The sequence below is a fragment of the Sus scrofa genome, chromosome 2, assembly GCF_054392235.1.
Source record: "Sus scrofa isolate SSC_HxYL_T2T_F1_AM1 chromosome 2, Sscrofa_HxYL_maternal_Yorkshire_Landrace_v2.0, whole genome shotgun sequence".
Lineage (NCBI taxonomy): Eukaryota > Metazoa > Chordata > Mammalia > Artiodactyla > Suidae > Sus > Sus scrofa.
The window spans coordinates 161,020,007-161,036,182 of NC_139384.1; the positions used below are offsets into that span (position 1 = coordinate 161,020,007).

The 16,176-nt window shown below is 39.8% G+C and overlaps 1 protein-coding gene across 6 annotated transcripts in view; it reads right to left on the reverse strand.

Moving 5' to 3' along the window:
* CSNK1A1 (casein kinase 1 alpha 1) overlaps positions 1-16,176 on the reverse strand; it is a 49,596-nt gene that overhangs the window by 13,900 nt on the left and 19,520 nt on the right. For 3 of the 6 annotated variants that reach the window (XR_002342015.2, NM_001444851.1, NM_001444853.1), the window contains exons 3-7: positions 12,839-12,965; positions 9,525-9,623; positions 6,985-7,068; positions 2,447-2,586; positions 977-1,055 (exon numbers count right to left, since the gene is read on the reverse strand). Coding sequence is in view for 4 of the 6 variants with exons in the window: in NM_001444851.1 (NP_001431780.1) it covers positions 977-1,055; positions 2,447-2,586; positions 6,985-7,068; positions 9,525-9,623; positions 12,839-12,965 (529 nt within the window). In the remaining 2 variants the exon portion in view is untranslated. The remainder of the gene's footprint in view (positions 1-976; positions 1,056-2,446; positions 2,587-6,984; positions 7,069-9,524; positions 9,624-12,838; positions 12,966-16,176) is intronic. The other 3 variants (XR_002342016.2, NM_001444854.1, NM_001444852.1) reach the window with 1 other exon arrangement.

The following is a 16,176-nucleotide window of genomic DNA, read 5'->3' on the forward strand; positions in this document are numbered from 1 at the left end:
ATCAAACCACAGATACATACTCAGTATTACTAAGTAGAACTTTAAGAGTGTAACACACTATACATAAAAGTAAACTTGAGATTCAAGAGAAATCATAACCTAGAATAAAAAAGAAATGAAAGGACGATACATTTCAATTTTCTCTTCCTAAACTGTTAAGACTTCACATGACCTGCTTCATTAATATTTTTAGCTATCAGAAAAGAGTCTAACAGGAACATAAAAATGTATGATGAAAAAAAGCAGGTGGAGTCAAATCTGAAATGAGCTTTCTTATCCCATATCCAACACAAGGGCAAACGTGTATCAGACCAACACCAAACAAACGTGCCCACCATCTACTGACACTAATGACTGGTGTTAACTCCAAACAGCCTTCCAACGTAAAAGTATTCACACTGGATAAAGCCACCCCCACAACATGGAGCAGTATGTCCAGCTCACAGATGCTCCATAAATACAGGGACCATTTTCCATGAAAGGACTAATAAAGAGTCTAAATAGCCATTATATTCTTGGACCCAGTACTTTATCATTAAACACAAATACTCACAAAAGTAATGGTAAAACTCCTAATAGAAACAAGTAAAATGTTAGGATAACTGAGTAAGTATTACTGGATAAACCAGTTTTACTCTACATAAAAGTATCCATTTAAACCCAATGGCAGCACCTGACAATGAGAAGGTCTCTGCCTTTCTTAGCCCATGTCAAGTTCCTTCCAGGTAAAGCTACGGCTTCATCAATGGCTACCTGCTAACTGTTCCAAAGAACAACTGTTCTTTGCTACGACTGTGACATTCTGTAAACTTAATTCTTACTCAAATAATCAGATTTTATTTTTCCAATTAAAGGTAAAAATAAAGTTATTCCCCTCAGAAAACATCATACTTAAAAGGGCTATGAATGGTCATCTCCAAGATGTATTTTTATTCTTAAAGCAAAACAAAAAGCTGGTAATGTGCATCTGGTTTACCTTGAGTCCTTGCCATGGCAGACTGGTTCTATTAAAATACATCAAAACATATCCTAATGATTCCATGTCATCTCGGCGACTAGAAAAAAAGGTAAATTTATAAGCTGGAATTATTGTGACGAATACGTGAAAGAAAGCCAGGTACACAAGAAATAAATTTTCCCAATCAAGTAGAGAGAGCAGTATATATTAAAATAAAGTTCCTGGAGTTCCCGTTGCAGCGCAGTGGCAAACGAATCCCACTAGTAACCATGAGGTTGTGGGTTCAATCCCTGACCTCCCTCAGTGGGTTCAGGATCTGGCAGTGCCATAAGCTGTGGTGTAGGTGGCAGACGTGCCTCAGATTCTGTGTTGCTGTTGCTGTGGCGTAGGCCAGTAGCTGTAGCTCCATATCGACCCCTAGCCTGGGAAGCATCGTATGCCACAGGTATGGCCCTTAAAAAAAAAAAAAAAAAAAGTTCCCTGGTAGTCTAGTGGTTTGAATTTGCTGCTTTCATGGATGCTTTTCATCGCCTGGGTTCAATCCCTGGTCTGGGAAGTCAAGCCACTGCACACCAGAGGCTCACGTCTAAATAGAATTTTCTTACAGAATCCAAAATTATAAAATCCAATAGCATCCTGCAACTTAATTTTTAAGGAGCAAAAAGAATTTAGCTAAATAACTATCTAAATGAATAAAGGACAATTTTAAGTTTGCACAAGCTCACAAAAATTATTTAGGGATGCTGAAATAAATCATCACTTTAAAGCTAATGAAACTTCTATATGGCACACACAGAGATAATGGCACATGAGTACCTGTCTTTAAGGACTGGTAATATAGTGGCCTACAGAAGATTCAGATGGATTTCCTAAGCTTAAAAACTGTCTCATGAAGTTCCCTAAGGCTGGAAGCATACCACTGGTCACTTCTGTGCTTAAGGAAAAAAAAAAAAAAACAAAAAAAGATACAAGATGAAAGTAGATCAAAAACTAGAACCCAAGCCAAAAAACAGAGCGCAGACATTAGGCCAATGTTTAAAACGCCTCCTGTCACTTGAGGCACATGCGGAAGAGTGCAACGGGGTGGTCCACGGACCCCCTCTGGTTCATCAGAATTAGGTAACATGTGCCTTGTAAAAATAATCAAGTCTTCACTAAAACTCAAGTTGAATCACTAAAATATAAAACGCCTGAGATCAACATTAATAAGTCCTGTCTTTGGTCTTCAGTAGCAAAAATAAGGTTGCATTTATGCTTCTAACTTTTCCATCATGCAATATTTTGTCCCCAAGAGACAACCTTCAAAGACAACAAAAAGGCCTCATTTAATTGGCTTCTCTACACTGTCTACAGCAATAGGAAAAGGATTAGTATCTTTTAAATCTTCAGCCAAGAGATCTTTAGATAGCTTAAGAAACTAAAACATTTCAAAAACCCCTTAGTGGTTTTGCCATGGGCTGGAGAAACACATTCAGTTTTCAAACTTACCTCTGTTCAATACCAAGATGTGCATTGATGCTAGCGTATCGGGCAGTGCCAGTGAGATTTTTATCTTCTCTGTATGGTATGTGTTGCCTTGTCCTGTTGTCTCTGTACTTTTTGGCCAAACCAAAATCAATAAGGAATAACTTTAAGAGAAAATAAAGAGACATTAGGTTCCCAATCTTGTTCAATTAAATTACTTCTTATTTATTAAAAGGCATCTAATCTATTTTGTTCCATTATATCAAAATAAATTATTATAAGCAGAACAGACACTGAACAAACTAACACTCCAACAAGCTTTTACTAGCCCTCATCAATAAATCAAGCTAAAAAAAACGCAGTTAGGTGGTTGATCCTTGTCAGCTAAACAAATTTCGCAGGCCCAGTTCATTATAAACTCGGGAGCCTGTCTCTGGACTCTCTCAAGGAGTGGAGAAAGAGACGTGTGCCTGAGAGCAGAGTTGTGGCAGGTGTGCTGTGGGCCACAGCGAAGCCTGACGTCCTGTCACTGCTGGTGGTAAACAAGCACGGGATTATAGAAACTAGATAGAAGCGGTCTGGAACTCCTCCCTCTACCAGGGCCGCTCTTTAGGACGCCAACAGAATGCTCATTATCTAAAAATAAGACAACTCTGAAAATTTCATAATGACAACAACACCAAATTTTTATTTACAAAAAACAAGCATGCATTTCATTTTATTTCCAACTGACATTTATACATGTGATCAGGTTAAACTTCCGGAAACTATAACAAGTTGATCTAAAATCTTAAAAAAGCACTTAGTATTTATTTAAATCAAAGTGGCTTACAATTAGCAGTTTAAATGAGCTAACTAAAAAACAAACGGGTATTTTAGAACAAAATAATGTTTAGTGCTGTCTCATTTATAGAGTACACAGGGAATAAGATACCCATTTATAACATGTATAATTTTTTAAAGTAACTCAGGTTTACTCTCCATGATTTAAACCTTTACAAGAAGAAGAAAAAAGTATCTTGGGGGGGGGGAGTGACCAAAATACATTCCTATTTACCTACCTGCTAAAGTAAAATAATCTTAACTTATAGTTTTACTTAGTCTTTATCATAAATAATAATCGTAACTTATAGTTTTACTTAGTCTTTATCACTTACTTATTCAAAGTTAATGTCTACAAAGTCTATCAGACAAAGCAGGTCTACGTGCCTTTATATTGCGTAGCCTACACTCTTCTTTCCCAGTTATTCCTAAACTGCAGTTCTCTTCCCCACTTCTGCTGCAGTTCACAGCCTGTGAGGTGCTGGCAACATGGTCACCTAGCCTATTAGGGTTTGCGTTAAAAACAAAGCAAGCTACTGACTCGGGAAAAAGCGGACCAAGTCCTTCTGTCAGGAAGATGAAAAACACACCTATTTCAGGCAGGCATTGTAACCTAGTCTTAATTGTGTGGGGGACTGGCAAGACAGAGGTTTGAACTTCCCAACCATGTTAGCAATGAAACACTTATTTTGGCTTGGTCTCCTCTAAGAGAAGAAGGATTAAAAGTTTAGTAACACGCCAGGGGGTAAGGACAACTCCCTAGGAGGATGACTCACTTCCTAAGCGATTACCTTACTGGAAAAGAGGAAGAGGAAGGCTACAGACACCGAGGGAAATAAAGCACATACTTGTTTCTTTTGATATGAAAATTGGCTCAGGCATCTTCAGTATTAAAATGAGCAACAGACACTTGTGTGAAAGCAAAATGAAAATTACGACTAGGTTCTACAGATTCACGCTGAAACGAAAATAAAGGTAAAACAGAGAAAGACATCGGGCTTCAGAGTATTTAAAACTCTAAGAATTAGGACTCTCCTCTAAGGATTGTTTTTCTGGGATTGCTTCCTTTAGGCTCCAAAACAGGGGAGAAAACAAAACAGAACAACTCTGAAAAGGTTCTGCCTGACAGTTACATCCAGGTCTGAAATACACTGAATGGCTCTATTTGCAACTCAATAACTCAATAACTTTGTGACAACTAAAGACGGCTTTATAAAAACTCAAGTGTTCACTGGAGATTTTCCTTCTACCACTCTAAAATGTGAAAACCTTACATATGAAGAAAACAAAAAATATACAAACACCATCTTCTTAAAAATCTCAATTTGTAACATCAAAGCAAAAAACGACAAAGCAAATAAATTTAAAAATTCTTCCTTCAATAAAAACTGAAAAAAAGTCAGGAAAAGTCAGGTCACAGCTAAATAAAGGTATACCACTTTAATAAGAGAAAACAACTGAAAGGAAAACTACTTAAACTTATTTCAAATCTCTTGAAAGTTCATTATCTTTTGGTCCCCATCAAGCTTCTTTAGTAGCTCTCTATAGTTGAATTTAAAAATGAATAAAAACAAATGTTCCCGTGGTGGCTCAGAGGCTAACAAACCCAACTAGGATCCATGAGGATGCGGTTCAATCCCTGGCTTTACTCAACGGGTTAAAGATCTGGTGTTGCCTTGCTCTGAGCTGTGGTGTAAGGCAGTGACTGTGGCTCTGATTCAACCCCTAGCCTGGGAACCTCCATATACCAGGGGGGCGGCCCTAAAAAGCAAAAAAAAAAAAAAAGAGAAGTGTTTACGTGAAACCATGTGATATCAAGGATACAAACAGCCAGAGAGACGTAAAAGTAAAGCCAAACTGCATTCACTCAGTCACAAAACAGGGCCTTTGTCTAGGTCCGCGTATGCAGAGAGAGGTCTGACCTCTTTGGTGGTCGGGCTCCCTTTCCGTGGGTTTTAACTACATGTTCTAGGTAAAATCTGCGCCTGTTTTAAACAACGAAGTACACTCTTCAAAGGTATGTGGAAATGAGTTAATGTTGGATGTACTGGGATTAACTCCATTCATCAGACGGGCATTTTTTTTTCAGAAATACCATCGTCACTTTTAGTTTTTGGTTTTCTCCTAACCAGGGTCAAATGTCTCTGCCCTTCCAAAAAGTCCCAAGATCACTTTCCTCCTGACACGGCAAACCTACATAATATAAATACAGAGCATAAACAGCACTACCTTAAGGAAATTATTAAATGCTTATGTTCTAAAATACAAGTAGAAAAAGGGCAGTTTATTTTCTGACAATGTACCTGACTGCCCACCATCCTCCCTTCGCCCAACCACGATCTGGTTACCAGGGCTGCTATTTCCTCGGCTGTGAATAAAAGTAAAACGGGGAGTTCCCGTCGTGGTGCAGGCGGAAATGAATCCAACTAGTAACCACAAGGTTGCAGGTTTAATACCTGGCCTTGCTCAGTGCGTTAAGGATCCGGCGTTGCCACAGCTCGGATCTGGCATTGCTGTGCCTGTGGTGCAGGCTGGCAGCTACAGCTCAGATTCAACCCCTAGCCTGGGAATCTCCATATGCTGCAGGTGTGGCCCTAAAAAGCAAAAAAAAAAAAAAAAAAAAAATATATATATATATATATATATATATATATATAAATTAAAAAAAATTGAATTTCTGAAACCTTTTTTTAGTAGCAGGAGAATGCAGTTCCTGAAATAACGCTAGGCAGTATGGAGAAGAATCAAATGATTACCCAGATGATGCGTGTAGTTTAATAAAGAACTACAAAGAATGCTCCCATGACATGCAGCTTTTTTTCTTTTTTGATTACTCCTATCATACTTCCTTCTCAGTGTACACAAAACTGAATGATAAAGGATTCATTTGTTCAGGAGCTTCAAAAAACTATGTATCTAAATGTTGCGACAAAAAAAAAGGATTCCCCCTTGTTTATCTGAAAATTCATACAGCAATAAAGCTACTTCTAAAAAAGTAAAAGAAAATGAATTCTGTTGACATGTTTTAAAAACATAGAAAATTATTGGAATGTTTATCCAGCCTGCCAAACACTAAGTCGTCAGGTTATGCACCTGTTTAATTTATCTTGGAGGTTACTACTGGTAAGTGCTTCAATTACGTTCTTACCATATTGTTAGAATGCAGCATATTCTAGTCCCAGAACACATAATGCTCTTTGAGTGTTTGACGGCATTTGGTTGAAGCTGAGAGAGTTCGCAGGCTGAGATACACAAATTCTAGGAAAGCTCCATCTGAGGCCTGATCTCTACTCACCTGAGACTCACTGGGAAGGGCTGAGGCAGAATACCATCTCACAGCCCTGATGCAACTGGATTCAGACACACGTCATGCATTTAGTTCTGCAACTCCAAGTATATTTTTAAAAACTGAACAGTCTATTCCAAGTTTACCGTTAGGTAAAGAATTTTAATGCTAGGCCAACATATTTCCTCATGTGGATGTTAGAGATTTAAACATAATCCTGTTTTCATTTAGGTTTTCTCTAAACTCTACCAATTTTAAGCAAAAGCCAAAACGAAATATCTTAGTAATGTTATATGTTTGCCAAGTATGTCTGAATAATGCCAACGTAAGAGGTGCTTGAGCAAGATCTACATTCTCCAGAATTAAAACAAAACAAAAATAATCAAAATAAAACAATAAAAAAGAAAAGCACATGAATTTGGGATTGAGGTTGGAATAGGAGACAGTTTCAGACCTGGTTTAATCCTGAGAAAGATGGGTCCTGAGAAGTACTAACAGTCATGCTTCTTTTCCTCTTCCCCACTGGAGATTCTAAACACTGAACAGACAATAGAGGGTGGCAGTGCATCAAACAGTATTGCTTACATTGCAACAACGGCCGCGCAGACAGGCAACACCGAGGCATCAGAGAAAGAACAGGGTAGCCAAATGCCATCCTTCTTCCACAAGCACTGTAGCTTCTCAGTTTTCCAAATAAAATTACATGCTGAAGAGCATTTGATTTCTGGCAAATACTCAGGTTTTTAATGCCACTATATTGTGTCACTGCCTGAAACAGGGATAGCAATGGTGACATTTGGCTCTTTAATTTTGTAATAAAAAATGGGGAATTTGGATCTGCAATCTTTGGTATCACAATCTGCCCTTCCCCTAAAAAAGATTGTACAGGGGAAAAAAATCTTCAGTAAGGAAGAGGTAGAAGGCATTTAGTCACCTTAAAAATTTATTTTCATAAGCATGCAGGGCTGATTACTGGAAGAGATGAGCAAATTCACTAAGATTGGAGTGACTACTCCTAAATATCAAATTCAGAACAATTTCCCAAATAAAAAATGTGACTTTAAAAAAAAAAAAACAAAACTCAACCCCCCACCCCGTAAAAACAACAACAACAACAAAAAAAAAAACAAAACAAAAAAGCCCCCCCAAAAACCTCTTTCCCACAAATAGAAAACTACTGGAACAAGCTGACCAAAGAATCCAGTCTCATACAACTGGCAAATACAGAAAACACTAAAAACCAACTACATAAACAGAACGCTAGTCTAAACTGTTTAGGTACAACATTTAGAATTTGCATCTTAGGAAAAACACTGCACTTCTACCCTAGGGTCTCCCTGAACCGGAGTAACAGCCAAGCAGCTTCACAATGTTCTTTTTATCTCTAAAAGAGGACACAAGCGTCTAAAAAGGTTTATGTATCACCGGGCACTTCGGATTTCCTAACACAACTATGTGATTAATAAGCTATTTGTAAAGGGGGAAAAAGGCAAAGAGGTATTATTTAGGCCATCACTAAATTTAAGACAAAAACCACGTACTTTCTGCAATGTCAACATGCAGAGCACGGACCACATGGATAATGGGTCTCTAACAGGAAGAAAACGGGAGGAAAGGGCTGGGAAATGGTCAAAAGATTAGGGTCAGACTGACAAAACTGCCCCCTAAAATTAAGACTAATAATTTTTTATTAAATTACCAGGTATTACAGTAACAATTAAGGACCTGGGTGCTTCAAAGATAGAAGCGTACAATATTTAAAAAAAAAAAAAAAAAAAAAAGTGCAATTTGGGAATGGCAAGAAAGGTTATATGTAAACACCTTTTATTACTTAAAGCTCAGCTTTCAACAACAAAAAAAAATTTAAATTCCTAAAACTGGGTCAGATCAACAGTAACATCTCACGCATTAACAAGTAACACCAGATCTAATGGCAACGGCTCCAAGTTGGCATTCATACAGGCAAACGAAGGTAAACATTTATAGCTAGACCTAAAAACACCAAACATTCCCTAACAGTTTAGTAAAACAAACGGGAATGTTCCTTCCAAAAACAAAACAAAACAAAAAACACAAAAAACAAAAAGCCCCCAAGTTGTCCTGAAGTTGAGAATTTCTATCAGATCATCACATGCTTAATGCATTGCCAATATGCTGCCTGTCTGCCCGAGCTCAACATTGAATTGATAAATCAAGCAATTCACCCAGAAAACTAATCATTGCAGAAAAAATTTCAACACAATTAGATTCTAACTACAGTCATGCGTCACTAGCTAAAACCCAATTTACCCCGCAAGTTCAACCATTCTGAGACCCCCATTGAACACTGATTTTGTTGTGAAAGTTCATTTCACTTGCATTTTCCTTTGAAAGGGGGAGAAAGGGAGGGGAACCCGACCCAACTTGGCACGCAAGTGAGAAACTGTCAACTACTTTTGAAACAGGCCCCAAAGTTATCCTTTTGAATACACAAATCCAAGGACTGAAGAATTCTCATTATGAACCATGCTCAGTCAGCAAATGCTAACGCCATGGGGACAGATGGGTCAGTGGCTCCCATGCTGGCACAAGCACATATATTACAAAAACCCACACTTCGGAGACAAAGGTCAAAATTTGATTTTTATCATTCAGGAAGAAAGGTGTACGGGTTTGTTCGGGGATTTTTTTGCTTTGCTATTTGAATAAGTGAAAAACAGGTAAAACTGTAACATAGAGGATTATATTTCATTACAAAGCCCTTGGAATTTTATATTTCCATATAGATTAACTAACCTTGGTTGGTAAGTTGGAGAGAATTTATTTCAAGTTACTAAGTTAATAAGAGTGTTTCAAGTTGCTAATAAGTTAATAGATTATCCGTCTAGTACAAATTAAAGCAATTATCCATAGCAAATTCAGCTTACTATAACTTTTTAAAGATTCAAAGTTCACCAAAGCAATTCCTTAAGTAGTTTACTCTTTGTTCTTTCATGCAAAGAACATGTGACTAACCTTATTACAGTGACGCCCAATACCCATTAGGAAGTTATCTGGTTTAATGTCTCTGTGTATAAAGTTCTTTGTATGCACATATTCAATTCTACTGATCATCTGGAAAAAAGGGGGGAGAGATAATTGAATGAGTGATTTGAATTAAGCAACATGTTATTTCTCAATTATTTCAATACATCAATTATTTTCCAAGATCACAAGTATATTTTAATAACTTTATTTAGAGTTCACAAAGACAGTGCTAGACAAAATTAAACAGAAAGGGCAACCAGGCTCTTCATTTACCTCTAGGTTGATGGATGTCGGAGCAGAAACCTGCAGTGTCCTTTGGACTTATTCTTTTAATATTAATGATTATAAACACGACAGTCATCTAACTTGATAGAAACACTTGGTTTAATTTTTAAATTACAAAAGTAATAAATTTAGAATTGTTTCTGTTGTTAAAAGCCAAATCTATGCCCCCCAAGGTACCTGTGTGAAAACAGCTTGTTATTACCCAGGTCTAGTTCCATGCTCGCTCACACACACACACACACACACACACAAGCTCATGTGCGCTTGGGTGGAGGGGGACTGAGTGACTGCCCTAGGTCTCCTCTCCTGCACACTTTTGGACTCTCCCATGCTTTTTCTCTGTACTTATGCAATCATATCCCCAAACTGAGTAATAAACATGCCATTCTAGCAAACTTTTCTTAATTTCTTGGAAATTCTGCCAAGTCAAGTGGTATGGTCTTAGTGTTCTTCTTAATGGCTACAAATACTCTGTGATAGACGGAAGCATTCCCCAATTACCCCCTAACTCACAGCAGTCCCATTATCTCCAGCATGTTCCCACCATAAACAATAACACTATTAATACACTTAAATATATCCTACCAGTGCTTTTCCTTCTATGGGCTATAACTCCCATGATTACAGGAGGAGTTCCTGGGTTGAAGGGTACATATACTTTTTCTTCCCTGTGGCCATGTGCAGCAGCTTCATGTGGGACCTGGACTTTATTTACGTAGGATCTCAGTTCCCAGACCACAGTTTGAAGCCAGGCCATAGCAGTGAAAGCAACAAATCCTAACCACCAGGGAACTCCCTATACTTTTCATTCTGATAAATGCTATCAGACTGCTCTTCAAAATAGGCTGTAACAATTCATTTTTCCAGCAGTACTGTTTTTTTCCTACCAGCAAAGTTATTTTAGTTCTACCTTCTGCCTATGTGACACATATTAATCTCACTGCTATTTCCTGATAGCTCCAAACCTGCTCATTTTACTGACTCTTTGGATTTAGTACTATTCCTTGAACTGCCAATCTACACTCTGATTTTCTTAAGAGTGCTCGGCAGGAGTTCCCATTGTGTCTCAGCAGGTTACGGAACCAACACTGTCTTTGTGAGGACGTGCGTTTGTCGATTCCTGGTCTCCTTCGTTGAGTTTAAGGACCTGGCGTTGCCACAAGCTGCGTCATAGGTCGCAGATGTGGCTTGGAAAAAAAGAATGCTTTGCATACAAGAATCTTTTATCAGTCATTTGTTATGTAAATGGGTTTAGATTTTGAAAAATTCTGTCTTTTAATTAAGGCATCTCCTCCATAATAGTTCATTTTGTTTTGTTTTTGCTTTTTAGGGCTACACCTGCAGCCTACAGAAGTTCCCAGGCTAGGGGTAGAATCTGAGTTTTAGCCTCTGGCTTACACCACAGCCGCAGCAACTCAGGATCCCAGCCGTGTCTGTGACCTACACCACAGCTCAAGGCAATGCCAAATCCCCAACCCAACTAGCAAGGCCAGGGATCAAACCTGCATCCTCATGGATACCTGTCAGTCCCCACTGCGCCACAAAGGGAACTTCTGTAATAGTTTTAATTCTCAAATTATCAAATATGCCTACGTCTTCCATAAAATACAAATTGTATTTGAAAATGTTTCCCATCTCCAAAGGCTGCCAACATTATCTTTCTACCAATATATTGCTGCTCTTCTCAATAGTACGTATCAGGATTCTACTTTGTATCTGTCTCCAGACCTTTTACCCCCGTGGCTATGGAGATTCTCAATCTTACTTCTCTATCAGGGCGAGTGTCTTTGGAAGTCCAACTGTAATCGCTGGCTTAAACTATTTATACTCTCAGGGAAGTAGAGGCACACAAAGCTCAAACACCACCCTTCAGGTACAGAGCAACTCCTGTATCAAAAACTAAAACAAGGCGCGCCCGCCGTGGCACAGCGGAAACGAATGCGACCAGGAACCATGAGGTTTCGGGTTTGATCCCTGGCCTCGCTCAGTGGGTTAAGGACCTGGGATTGCCGTGAGCTGTGGTGTAGGTCGCAGATGCAGCTCAGATCCCACATGGCTGTGGCTCTCGTGTAGGCTGGAGGCTATAGCTCTGATTAGGCCCCTAGCCTGGGAACCACCATATGCCACAGCAAAACAAAAACAAACAAACAAAAAAAACAAAAACCAAAAACAACCCCAAAACAAAACATTTGGCTCACTTTCTGCACATATTTGTCCTAGCTGAGTAATACCTATCATTAAATGGTGGTTCTTAACTCGAGGGGGAAAAGCGGGCAAAGTCCAAGTAGCGGCAGAGACCGCAGCCCACTTCCAAGGTGCCGCGTCACCTGCTCTGCTGCGCAAGGCTTAGCCGTGTTCTCCTTCGGCAAATCAACGCTTCCCCACAGCCCTCTGCCCTGGATGACACCCTTTCCCTGAGGTTACTAGTGTATTTAACAGAGATTTCCATGACAGAAACTTTCATTTCTCTCCACTAAACTCTGTGTTCCCTGGTTTTGCTTAAATGTTACCAATGGCTGAAAACCCTTTACTTCAAGAAGCGTCTACTTGGCCCTTAAGCTACTTTAGTGTCTTCTTTTCCTTAAAAAATACGCCTTTCATAAGGGTTCCACATGTAATACCTACCACTAACTTAACCAAAATTTCAACATGGACATATTTATCCATGTACTCCAAATCCTTTCTTCAAAAAAAATCCTACAAGGAAACCTGTTACATTCGACACTAAACAATCTAGCTGGTGGGAGAAGCTCGAAAACTCCCAGACGAGAGGTGAGAACTAAACTAGTGCCATCTGTTTTTGTCCGCTAACCACAGGAGAACACCGACAAGTCCTATCAGAGTAACACACCTGAACGACCATACCTTATGATAGATTTTTTTTTTTTGCTGATCTAAAGGTCAAGTAGAGATACACGGGATTATAATATTCTGGGTTATACACATTTAAATTAGAGTTATGAGGTGTTAAAGCAGTAGTATTCCTCAGTTTTTAGTCTCATAAAAATTTCACATACCTGGTCGGCTAACATGAGTACAGTTTTCATTGTGAACCTTCTGGAACAGAAGTTGAAGAGGTCTTCGAGGCTGGGTCCGAGCAGGTCCATCACGAGCACATTGTAGTCTTTTTCCTGACCATACCACCTAACAAAACAAAGGGGAAGAAAAAGGGAAGGCATTATAAAAAGCTGATTATTGGCAGCTTTTGTTCGTGTAAAGCCACCCCACTGACCAATTAAGTTGGGACCTGTGCAACACCCTCGGCGCCTTAGCAGCGCTGGCGAAGTCTCTATGCATCTACTGATCCACTGACCTTGGGCTCCTCAACTCAGCTGGGCTTACTTTTTAATTTAAGAAATGAAGGCGGTTTTATCATCCATTCCAAAACATTTCAGAAAACAGATTCCTTTTTATTGTCACTCCTGTTCCATTTCCTACCATTAATAAGGAGTTGCATTTTTGCTTAGTTTCAGATGATAGAAAACAACCAATGTTATCACAAAGATGACGTTCGCTTTTAACTGGAAGAACATCATGCTGTAATCGTCCCATCCTGTATTACTGTGGATAAATACACAATCTGTCCCCATAACTTTAGGAATATCAGCTGCTAATTTCAGAGACTCCAAGGACTCGGAATCTGCAATAGATGCTTTCGGGTTTCATCATGCCTCTAAATCTGGTACCGGTGATCTCCTAAAAATGAGCACTACTGGGAGTTCCTTTTGCGGTTCGGGGGTTAAGGACCTAACATTGTCTCCATGAGGATGTGCGTTTGATCCCTGGCCTTGCTCGGTGGGTTAAGGATCCCGTGCTGCCATGGCTGTGGCTTAAGTCTCAGCTGCAGCTCCGAGTCAACCCTTACCCTGGGAAGGTCCACATGCCACAGGTGCAACCTTAATTAAAAAAATTAAAAAGTACCAGTGGGGTTTGTAACCCACTGAACCACGACGGGAACTCCAGTACAACCATTTTTTATTTCAAACTTATCTAGATTAAGAATTCTGCTTGAAAATAGACTACTGTTTAAAATGCTAAAAAAAAAAAAAAAAAAAAAAAAAAAGCCACACCCAAAATTTAAAAAGGAAGTTATTTTAAAGCTAGACTGGAGTAATTTCTTTGTTAACTCCAAGAACTGATACTAGGGATTAACCATCTGAACAGTTTTAAAAATATTCAGGAGTTCCCATGCTGGCTGAGTGGGTTATGAACCCAACCAGCATCCATGAGGACGCGGGTTCAATCCCTGGCCTTGCTCAGTGGGTTAAGGATCTGGCCTTGCCGTGAGCTGTGGTGTAGGTCACAGAAGCAGCTTGGATCCTGCATTGCTGTGGCTGTGGTGTAGGCCAGTGGCTACAGCTCTGACTTGACCCCTACCCTGGGAACCTCCATATGCCACAGGTGAGGCCCTAAAAAGACAAAAGACAAGGAAGAAGAAGAAGAAGAAAAAACAACCCAAAAAAACAATTTCTTTTTTTTTTTTGTCTTTTGTCTTTTGTCTTTTTGTCTTTTGTTGTTGTTGTTGTTGCTATTTCTTGGGCTGCTCCCTCGGCATATGGAGGTTCCCAGGCTAGGGGTCCAATCGGAGCTGTAGCCACCGGCCTACGCCAGAGCCACAGCAACGCGGGATCCGAGCCGCGTCTGCGACCTACACCACAGCTCACGGCAACGCCGGATCGTTAACCTTCTGAGCAAGGGCAGGGACCGAACCCGCAACCTCATGGTTCCTAGTCGGATTCCGTTAACCACTGCGCCACGACGGGAACTCCCAAAAAAACAATTTCTGAATTCATCTAATTCTCCCTTGTTCCCGGGGCAGAGATCAAACCCATGCCATATCAGTGACCCGAGCTACTATAGTGACACCAGCTCCTTAATCCACTGTGCCAAGGAAACGCCCTGTGCTTTCTCTTTTGCCTCTGGCTTTTGGTTAATTTCCCTCTCTACTTTAGTTCTTACTGGATTTGGTGTTCTTTTTTTTTTTTGGATTTGGCGATCTTATATAGGTTCATTTATTTTTCTGTAAAACCTAGATAAATTAGATTTATATTAAAAATCTGTCATAATTCTTATTATTGGATGTTTGTAATGGCAAGTTCCTGGTAGTTTCCTAGCAGATTTGCCTCTGCAGTTAGGAAAGAAGAGAAAAGGGAAGGAAAACAAAAGAGCAATGAGGAAAGGAGAACATCTTCTATTCATTTATTCATCATTTATCTTTTAATATTGTTATTTGTTATGTCTCACCCATCTTTTCCCACCTTGAACTCCACCCCACCCCCAAAACACAGGGAGCCTTTCTCTCAAACAAATGCTTGAATGAATGTGAAAGGTTTTGAATTCCGATATGGAAGATAAAGGATTGAAAATGGAGGAGAGTTCCCATCGTGGCTCAGTGGTTAACAAACCCCACTAGCATCCATGAGGACACAGGTTTGATCCCTGGCCTTGCTCAGCGGGTTGAGGATGTGGGTCACAGATGTGGCTTGGATCCAGCGTTGCTGTGGCTGTGGTGTGGGCCAGCGGCTGCAGTTCAGATTCAACCCCTAGCCGGGAACCTCCATATGGCATGAGTGCGGCCCTAAAAAGACAAAAGAAAAAAAAAAAGAAAAAGAAAATGGAAATTTATAGCAGCTTGGAACACAGTTTTTAGCACAATAAGGACAAATCAACTCTGCTGTTGCCGCACTGGCATTTTGTTGCTTTTCTTAGGCTAGTGGGCACAATCAGGCTACCTTTTCCCTGCAAAATGTGAAAATGAATTTATTTTTGGCATGTTTGATGAGTTACTCGTTTATCATGTCTGTGAAGTCATTCTCGAACAGCTGAAGTAAAAGTATACAAAACCTTGGAGTTCCCGTCGTGGCTCAGTGGTTAACGAATCCAACTAGGAACCATGAGGTTGCGTGTTTGATCCCTGGCCTGGCTCTGTGGGTTAAGGATCCGGCATTGCTGTGGCTGTGGTGTAGGTCGCAGATGCAGCTCGGATCCCATGTTGCTGTGGCTCTGGGGTAGGCTTAGCAGCAGCAGCTCCAGTTTGACCCCTAGCCTGGGAACCTCCATATGCCACAGGAGGGGCCCTAGAAAAGGCAAAAAGACCAAAAAAAAAAAAAAAAAAAAAAAAAAAGTATACAAAACCTAGTCCCTTGATAATCTCCTAACATTCATCTGCAACCTACACCACAGCTCACGGCAACACAGGATCCTTAACCTACTGAGAGAGGCCAGGGATCGAACCCATGTCCTCATGGATGCTAGTTGGGTTCGTTGTTAACAGAGCCACAACAGGAACTCTCAGAAACACAGTTTAAAACAAAACAAAACAAAACAACACCCACCAAGTCATTGGGCATCTTTT